The following is a 10,630-nucleotide window of genomic DNA, read 5'->3' on the forward strand; positions in this document are numbered from 1 at the left end:
CCATCGCAACGTAGCAAAATCTGACACTTTTCTGGTTCTGATTTTACCGTGATCACGATCTACCTAAACTGTCACACCACTTCGAAATGGATGTTTAAATAAGCTGTCGTTCCCAGCTGCTGAGACGATATGAACGTGGACCGATCGGCTCAGGTCTGCTCGGGATTTTGCGAGTTAACTGGATTGCATCATCTGATATGCCCGGTTAGCTATTTGCTGCGGACTGGTCTTCCTGGGCAAAGCGATCGGACAATGCGATCGGTTCATTATTAATATTGGACGGGTACGCAAACAATACGCTCGCGTGACCAAGAATAGAGCATTGATCATCATGTTGGGAATGTACACAAATTTTGCTTCGCCAAGCTCAACGGACTGACGCCATACCAGCAGTGGCGGATCCAGAGGAGGGCTCAACGGGCGCGCGCACCTCTTCATTTTTGGCTAAATCAAAAGAAATAAAAAGAAAAAAGGGAGGGGTGCGTGCGCCCCCTTTAATTTTGCAAAGGCGCCTCCCCTTAACAGAATTTCTGGATCCACCCCTGATGACGACATGAAATTCTCCGTTGAAGGAGTGTAATTTTTATGTGTATTTGATCGGGATGGGGCAGCGATGATTTGCACAATGCGTTAAAGGGGTAGGGTGGGGAGATAGAGGAGAGGGGAAAGGAGCAAGAACGGAGCGAATCAATAATTCACAGTGAAATGAACTTTGCTATCATCTATAATCCTGCGGTGCATGGCCATCCTTTCCTCTGAGCTATATGAAATCTGTTGCAAGCGTTTTTTCCCCCTAGAGTGTATTATTTTGCGCATGTGTTACATAGGCGTTGATTGGTATGATGAGATATTAAGCATGCACATACAATGCACTGACAAAACACTGAAGATAAATAGCGGCGGCCTATATTTGACATTGTGATTCACGAAAAAGAACTATTGTTCCTCAAGAAATCCAGTGTGTGTAAATGTCATTTATTTCCACATTCAATATGACACAAACATAATAAAACACACACACACACACACACACACACACACACACACATACATATACACATACACATACACATACACATACACATACACACACACATACACATACACATACACGTACACATACACATACACAAACAAACGAGAGAAAACTCAGAAATATGGATAAAATAGCACATGACCATTTCGCGCTCATCAATTTCGTCCTGAATATGGTGGAGTGGGGGACGGGCAACGTCCTGAATATGGGAGAGTGGGGGGAATTGTAAAGGAGGAGCGGGGGGGAGGGTATCTTGCTTGCCCGATGGATGAATTGATGAATTTATCCCTGGGTCATATCCAGTGCTTTTATGAAATCCTATTGTGGACAGTCCAATACAAAACTACCCAAGATCCCTTTGATATGCACGGACTCTTACTTGTAAACGTCTGGTCGAGTAAACCCTAACACTAACCCTTATATTGCATACAAATATCTTTCTGCTGTATTTAAAGTACAGATCCACTCCATGTTAAATTCGACTTTGAAATACATGCATATGATAAAACCTATCAAACAAGAAGAAGGAGTTTCACAACAATCGGATGCAGTATTTTACCATTTTTGTGTCACAAAATGTTAAAGGTTCGCCTGACTATCTGAAGATAATGCTTCCAGTTATAATAATTTATCAGACGATTAGAGATAGTCATGCAGTTTATTCTTGACTTATTAAACAAAGAATTAAAGTGCTTCTTAAAAACAGGGTTGCATGGCACTTTAATAGGGCGTTGTCTGCCTCACTCAGGCTGTCACTCCCGAGTTTGTCCTAATGAGCGTTAAAGTCCTCTCAGACTAGTTACAATAGCTTGCTCCTACCTCGGATTTGAGTTGACATGTATCAATCAGTAAGTGAGAAGCTTTACAGGAACAGCCCTTGATCACAGCCAAAAGCAAAAGCAAAAACAAAACAAAACAAAAACGGGGCTTACCTAAAACTTTAGTTCGTTTACAATGAAACGGCTGCAAGCAACATACCAAACTTCTGCTTTAGCAAATTATCATAGTTGTGCATATTATTTTTCTAAAGTTGTCGGTGTGAACAGATGATACAGGTTCTTGGTATAGAAATGAAACTTCAACATAAAATGTCGCTTTCTTATTTCATTGATATGAGCCTTGTGAAATGACCCTCTTCACATTGTTAATGTACATGCCATTTTTAATTCTCCTTTAACTCTAAATGTTTCCTCGTCGCGAATATTTCCGTTCGATTATTCTCACTTGAGAACTAGACGTGTCCTCCGGTCACCATAAAACATAATGACAAATATCTCATCTTTTTACCTCTTATATTCAATTCAGTGTTTGTTCATGTGTCACGCTCTGTGACAGACTCATTAGTAAGCAACAAAGTGCCACCTTCACTTTGGATCCCTGCACGCAATATTTGTTATTAATCTTCCAGAGCTTCAAGACAAAAGTCAAGTGGCATACTTTCATCAGAGAGACTTACCTCGAGCTTAAGGCATTTTCGTGATAAGAATAGTATATACCACGTCAATGTTCAGGTTTCAGAGTTGAAGGAACTTTTAGCGCCGTGCCCTGATGGAATAACATGCTTTCTTCTCTCAGTGACTAGGGTTTGGTGTATGTGGCATTGCTCATGAGCGACAATTTCTCATTAACTGGTGGTTATTAATTACAAAGCCATAGGTTTGAATGTTTGTGTCAATGTTGATTTTTTAAAGATTGTCGAGAGAGGAGCTGCAGTAAGTAATTATTTGTGTAGCTAATCCAAGTTTGAGTTGTGGTCAAATGGAAGGGCCTACCCCTACCTCGTCGTTTATATTACATTATAGTGTTGCCGTAGATTAATGAGACGTCAACGAAATGATACGAAACAAATATTTGAAGTCCTTTTGTCACAATCTTATACATGTGCTTCCTGGGATGATCCCATAGAATATGTCCATCGACTAAGTATGACCAGGCATGCTTGTTTAAACTGGGCTAACATGAGCTTTGTTCAAACAATGGAGACGCAATATTGAACGGACATTGTCCAAACTTGGTTCCCTATCTCAAGGATGAATTGACGTCACTGCTAACTTTAATGGTAACTGAAATACATATACAATGTCGACCGGTTATAACCCCTTTTCCAACTTCTTAACTCAGTCACCCCATATAGAGTAACTACATATATTATACCTCAAACAATGTCAAAGCGGCAATGACAGTGTGTGCAAACATGTTACCATTGGTATAAACGAAGTTTAACAACTCTCCCTCAATCTTAGTCAGTCTAATTCAATACAATTCAAATGAATTTACTAGGAATTTTCTGCATTGAATATATATTACAAAATGAAGTGCAGTCATTTCTTTTTATTTTCAAGACAATAAAGCATACAGTGTGTACATCCGAACCTAATTGAGATATACGTGTACAGATTGGAGAAAAGCATAAGAAAACACGTCAATTGGGGACTACTCGGGATGTAGTGAATCAAGGTTAATGATATTATTGAATTATGGCGCATGTATTGGGATTAAAAATGCAGAAGACTGTCGTCAAATAAGCTTGTTATAGCTTGAAGATAAGACAGCCTGCTGAAATGATAGTCGCGGGCTGAAATAAGGATTTTGTATCTTTATCTCCGCTCCCTGCGTCTGTAGCGGTTGAAGATTTTTCGGCAAAAGATGCCACGTCTCAAGGGGGGGGGGGGGGGATGGTAAATACACCTTTCAGAATGAAGATTTCTATACCATGAATAATGGACCTGACACAGCTCTATCAGTCTATATGGCCATTGAACGATCCAGCATTTAAACCTCCATACCATGACCATAATTACAGTGACAGAGTCTGATGCACTAACGCAATATCATTATTCACACATCACGTGACTAGGTCATAGGTATTTCGACAGCAAATAGAATTTGGCTTCACTCCCGAGACAAAGATTATAGTTTCGATATAAGACATTTATAGAGATATCTTAAGATCCTTCTCTCTTATACAATGACACTATTTGAGATAATGGGGGAAACTGTAAAGATGAAACTTTATTTAGGACAATTTTTTCTCTGAACACACAGAATTCTGTTTTCCTATTACATTGCAATGTGAGAGTGATGATGGATTTACGAATAGCACTTGACTTACAATAAAGCTGTGGTAAAGAGTTCCACAATCAGTAAATATTTTTTGCATATTCTCCTATCTCTGAACATACACAGAAGATAAAACTTCTGATATTACTTCATTTCGTTTTGACAAACGAGCTTTCTGCTGTCTCAGTCATTTCTGAGAGCATTAGACATGAGTGTCTCTTCAATTTACTTTATGTCTATTCATGTTCAAAGCAAAAATATTTGGACGGCGCGCAAAATCCACAAAATATCGGCGGCGTTCATGTTTAGATTTTCGAGAAAGCATTTCGAGCACGCGTCTACATTTTTTTAATTGTTCTTCATTCCACATCTTGGTCGATGGTACTGTTTGCAGTTCGCAATAAGAAAGCTCTTGATATGGAATCGGTAATATTCATTTGTCAGGCCCTGTTATTTGCTCATAATGTAGAGAAAACCACTTGTAAAGATCCGCACTTATAGTCATGTCTCATGTCAAGCCACGGTGTGTACCATGGTGTACAGCACTCACTCGTATTTAGCAACTGAGAATTAAAGGTGTAGGGCTGACTCTACATATTTTAGGTTATCTGTCATAGTGGAGTTTTCCATGACATCTGATGAAATTTCCGCATTAATCATCATCTTGCTGTGGAAACCCATGAAGTTTAGAGGAAATTGAAATCAGTTCTGATGAACGATCGATTTAAAAATGTTTGCATGTCACATCATTCTCCGTTATGTTCAATCTGCGTCATAAACAATTTCGTTTATGGTTTGTGTTGACGATTTCATCGTGATGGAGTTGACAGTGTCCTCCCGTCTTGCGCGTTTGCGATAGAATGTTTTCTTCAGCGCCCGACGGTAACGGGCATTGGTGGCGCCGTAAATGTAGGGATTGTTTGCAGAATTTATGTACATGAGAGTCTGAAAGATGGGGAAATAAGGATTGACTTTGTCGTTGAAAGCGAAGTAAGTATCGTCACCGATCATCCCAGCAACCACGAGGGCGAGCGTTACCACGTGGTATGGGGAGTACAGGAGGAAAAATAAAACACCTGTGATGACGAGCATTCGTGTCACGGCGTTTCGCTCCTTGGTGTATCGATAGCGATCTGTGTGGAGGGCCGCTTCGGTCTTGATGCGAGCCGTTAGGCTCCGGATGATGAGTGCATAGAGGATCGAGTTGACGATCAGGGCGAGGAAAAACGGAATCAATTGGAGCGCATTAGCAACATCCACCCACGTGCGTGAAACGGCTTGACATAGGCCATACAAAGTCGGAAAATCTTCGTAGGCAGGCTCGTCGGGGTATACTAGGCAGTAAAAGATCATATCGAAGTGTCCTGGAATGAGCAAAGCCGCGAACACACAGCTTAGGAGCCAGGTAGCGAAAACAATTCTCCTTGTTCTACCCCAGGTTGCGATCCGTCGATGCCAGAACGGCTTGCAAATGGCATAATACCGCTCGATCGTCACCGCAGTAATAAGCAGGACTGAGGCGTTGTATGCGAAGTCGACGACGAAGGAGATCGTTGAACACCCAATAGAACCTTTAGGCGTATGATCGTTACCCAGCGGTGATGAGTGAAAACGCCAGAGCTTCTCGCCTACACCGACTGTCAGGTAGATCAAGTCCGCCACAGCGAGGTTGACAAGGTAAAAGTTTGTGATTGTCCGTATGGACGGGACACGCGCCACGACGATAAGAAAGAGAATGTTACCGAAAAGGCCGACGGCCAGCACGCAAGGGAGCACGTAGGCTTTGATGACCACTTCCACCTCATCCGGAAGGAGACCTTCGGCTTCCTCTTTCGATAGATTCACCATCGTGTGTCCGTCTGCCAAACAGAGTTCATCGAGCTCTTGTGCCGTAGAGTACTCCATGATGGCAACTGATGAGGAGAAACGCCGTTTTTACGTCAACTATCAAAACAATGCAGGAAACCTTAGTCAAAGAGCTTTTTAATTAGGTCTGTCTTTACCCCTTCAAAAATACAAAGAGCAGCCTATTACTGTAATCTGTGGAAATCTCCTGACGTAACACACACGCGCATGAAAACTAATGGTTTCTTGTCGTGTCTTTCAAGAAGCTCGAGTAAAAATGCAGATTGACGGAAAGTATGAAACAGAGCTCAGTCATGGACGCACAATTCATTTTCTCCAAAAACTCATTCTTAATCTAGTTCAGCTGGGTGGTACACTATCTACATAAACATTCAGCAAGCAAGGCAGTACGCGATGCTGGCGTCATAGTTCTAACGTCCAATTACTGCACATCTCAGTCTGATTCGTTGTGTAGTTGATTTTGACCGCCAAAAGTTTTGACCGCCAAAAGTGATTCGATCCTATGCCGGAGCAGCGAGACCGTTGGGGGTAGCGACGTTCTGCTCACGAATACGCAGCCAAGTGGGGGTATTTTGAGCTGGACTTGAGATTAAAGAAGTCGCTCTGACAGCGGTTGACATCGATTTAGGATGACGTCACGGTGAGGGAAGCTATTGATGCAGCGAAGACCCGTCACCGCATTTCAGCAAGTTTGACAATGTCACTTCGTGGCGCAATGAATAGCAAACAGAGAAATCGGTTAATTGAGAAACGGAAACTACTGAAACATTCAACTCGGAGAGATTTAACAATAATTTCCTGTTATGCTGTTTGATCATGTAGGTCGATGTACCAGCCTCTCTCGAACTGGCCTATTTATACATTCGCCGAACACACTCGCGCAAGTAAATTGTACCAATTTACACAACTGCTCGCACACGCGCACGCGCGAACACGCAGAAAGTCCTCTACGATATTCTCTCGGTGTTTTTTTTTTTTTTTTTTTGAAGGAAAAACAAGAAAATTATATTGGCGGGAACGCGACTACACGTGACAAATTTAACACCCTGCTTCTAGCAAAGTGAATTGATCGAATGCTTGACACAAGCGGAAACGACACTATATATGAAGTCAATTAGAGAGAAGAAATATAATCTGACAAGGAGGAACTCTGCTTAGGTACATTGTTGATTGCTAAATGGCGACTGCATGTCAAACTGCTTCTGCCCCCATACTCGCAAAACGATAGCCACACAAGTTTGAAGTTCTCAGTAAAAGCAGCATAGTCTGTTTAAAAGTAAGTTGTCTCTACTCGTTATTACACATACGGTGAAACTAAAAATAGGGGAGAAAACCTGATTGATGATAATTATGCCACTAAGTTTATTGAAATGCATTGAAATGCATCGATTTAGTGGCAGTGCTGATACTGAGAAAATTCTGCTAAGCGAAGATCATTTTGTCTATAATAATATAGCAACATATTATGAATATACCTGTACCTATGTATGTGTGTATAATGTATATGTATAGTTTTCTTCTATTCAAGTTCATCAGTCTTTTTGATGAAACATATTATGATATGGTTTAATCTCTACAACGTTTCAAAAGATCAAAGTAGAGCAAGATCTGAGTGATGGAAGTTTCTTCTCTCTCTCTCTCTCTCTCTCTCTCTCTTTCTCCTTCTCCCACTGTATACGGAAAACGGAGGTGTGTTATTACTATGCACATATCTTGCCTGATGAAGGCAAAGCTATCAGTTACATACATTAAAGGATATGTTTACCTACGGTTTTTACTCAGCATTTAAGTAATATGACCTTTTAGAAGAGGTTGAACGAACCTTAGCGCTTGAAATGAAAAGTAGGGTTTGGACACAATGACGGTGACTTGTGCTAATCAATCCACAGGACGTATGGTTAGATATTTTCTTCATGATAAATAGAAACTGATACTTATGATAAAAGTTCCATCCCTGAGGTGGTAATATAGGATTACACCACCTTTTCAAATTAGTGTAAAAAGCCTGGATGAAAATATCAACCGCTGATTACAGTAACAGTGTATCATTACATTTACCGGGCTATTAGCCTGTGATCTGCCATTCATTTTGATTTCATTTAAGTATACTTCGTCTAATTTTATTTACTTGTCAAAATAGTCTGTTTTCTCATTTCTTCCTGTGCCTATAAGATCGCTGTACCTTTTGAACTCCCTCTGCTTCCTCTCTCAAATCCATATATTATGGTCGTTTTATGTGCATGACCTGCTGGATAGAACACAGCGTTTCACAGTGTGATAACCACAGTGTGACCAAAGTGTTAACACAGTATGAACACATCGTGAACACGTACACTGTGACATCTCGTCACAGTATTAAATTCGAGGGTCTTGACAGTGTGAACACAATGTGAGTCGTTAATTCACAGTGTGAAACAAAGCATTAGTATGTGAACACTCTGTGAAAACCACACCACAATGTGAAATCATATTCACACTGTTGATTTCGAGCATTTTCACATAGTCGACTATTATGAACACACTGTGAACTCAATGTGGGACACTGTGTTCTTTCCGCATGTTTGTATCATACTAATAAGTATCATGACGGAGGGAGCGAAGACCTATTCTACATTATGTACTGATGATAGTCATTTTTCTCTCTCAAGCAATTTCGCATTTGTTCATGAAATTACTATCTGCTTGTTAAGAAAGTGTGCGATTGCAATTACTGATAATGACTATTTCAAGAAGCATAATAATGATAAAGACTGTGATAATAACTCCCAGATATCTACAAAGACAACGTGATCAGGGTGGCAGTGGTTAAAAATGATAAAGGCGCACTCTTCCTTTACGTACTATGTACCCCACTCCTTTCTCTTGATGTTTGTATACATGGTGTATGAAGTAAAAATGGGGCACACTTCATATCTGAGAGAAAAGGCGAGAGTTAAGGCTGTTAAGTTATTCCTCCACTAGCGCTTAGGGTGCTATGACTATTTTCCATTTGCTAATTCATGAAGCTCCAATGTCTATAGATACGGCTCCGTTCCTACACGGCCGCAGCGATTGCATAACAGGTTATGCACAGTATTACTTTTCTACTTACCAAGCTTTCAGACTGGACTCTTTCCAGATTGAGTAATTTCTAAGCGTTTGAATCGAAGCCGGTTAAGTAAACAAAATGCAGCTGATATTTGTGATTCTTTTTATTTAACCCTCTTTCTCTCTCTTTATTTGTCTGTATGTTTTCGTGTGTCTGTGTTATTGAGACGGGCCTTAGTATTGTTCGCAACCATAAATTCTCTTCGTTTCCCCAGTCCCCCTGAACAAACCGTCATAGCTTTTAATTACTCGTCACTATGATTTATAACAAGCAGAGCAAATATTATCAGAATCCAACATGGCCGAGGATTTGTGACGCATGTTTGTTTTACCCGAGATTATACAATATTCTATTGCTCCATGAATATCTTGCCTTTGTTCAGCTTAAATCGGAATAGTTGTGCAGTCCTGATTTGAATAATTTTATCTTTCTCATCATCACCTGTATAGTTTTGTCCTATTGACACAGTAATGAACAATTTTCGAAGTGATTCGTTTTTCCTTTTTTTTTCAATGGTAACTCTAGTGGCTATTCATGCACATGTTTGTTTGTTTGTTTGTTTTTTGTAAAACATTATAGCCTTTATAAGGACAAAATAAGCAATTTCGTAGCAACATACATGCACGTTTTGACAATGCATATAAAGGAGAGACGATCCTTTGGCGAATATTTTGGTGTCTGTGTGGATATAACGATTCCCTCATAGGCCCTTTTTATGGTGCATCTCTGCGTTCAATTATAAGTTGATTGATTTTGCGATGGATTGACGCTCATGTTGGAAATCTCCTTCGTAATATAAAGGGGACGAGCAAACCTCGTGTCTGTTTGTGGAATTATTTATGTTAGAGCAAATGATGCGTGAAAAGATATGGTCTATTGGGACACCACTGACTTATTTGATAGTCCTTCACACATCTGGATATTCCAGGCACGTTCCACAAACTTGGAGTATCTGTGCTCACACTGACCTTTCCTATCCTTGCACACGGCACGTAGCAATCATGTCAATGTCAAATTGTCGATCACGCTCTCCATCGGTCGCCGATGAATGTTGGCGCCATTTCTTGTGACGTCACGTACAGTGATTTCGACGTGACAGAACAAAGATGCCTCTACACAATAGCAGCACGATGGAAACAGACACTACATCAAACACTAATACATGTACCGTATACATCAGATACAGTGTATGTAAATAGTCATGATAGTTTATATGATATTCTTATATAACAGACATTCCGGATTGAAAGGAACGTTCACATTGTTCGCTCTCTTGCTTAAGGCTATTGAGTTCCTCACGCACACACCATGGTTAAAAGACAGCCAAGTTATCTTACAAGCCGACTAATTGTCGTCTTGAGGGAGGAGGGGGTCTCGGGGCTCAGATTGTTGAGTTCTTTCGGGTATGCCATCAAATGGAACACAGAGTGATAGAAGCCATAGGGAATCAGATTGTGAAAAGCCACAAGACTTGGCTGAAGTAGAAAGTCTTCAGGTGAGATCGGTACCCCATACGGGTTAAACTCAGAGCTCATTATTCCGAAGGTTCACGATTCCGAAGAATCATAATTTAGGAAATG

At 40.5% G+C, this 10,630-nt stretch overlaps 1 protein-coding gene across 1 annotated transcript; it reads right to left on the minus strand.

Moving 5' to 3' along the window:
• Window positions 1-4,858: 4,858 nt before the first annotated feature.
• Window positions 4,859-6,001, minus strand: LOC139709431 (thyrotropin-releasing hormone receptor-like). Its single transcript, XM_071621398.1, has one exon. It carries the CDS (start codon window positions 5,999-6,001, stop codon window positions 4,859-4,861), a length of 1,143 nt encoding a protein of 380 aa, XP_071477499.1.
• Window positions 6,002-10,630: the final 4,629 nt, after the last annotated feature.

This window comes from Diadema antillarum, unplaced genomic scaffold, assembly GCF_040938485.1.
Source record: "Diadema antillarum isolate AM-2024a unplaced genomic scaffold, OU_Dant_1.0 seq00001435_RagTag, whole genome shotgun sequence".
Taxonomy (NCBI): Eukaryota; Metazoa; Echinodermata; class Echinoidea; order Diadematoida; family Diadematidae; genus Diadema; species Diadema antillarum.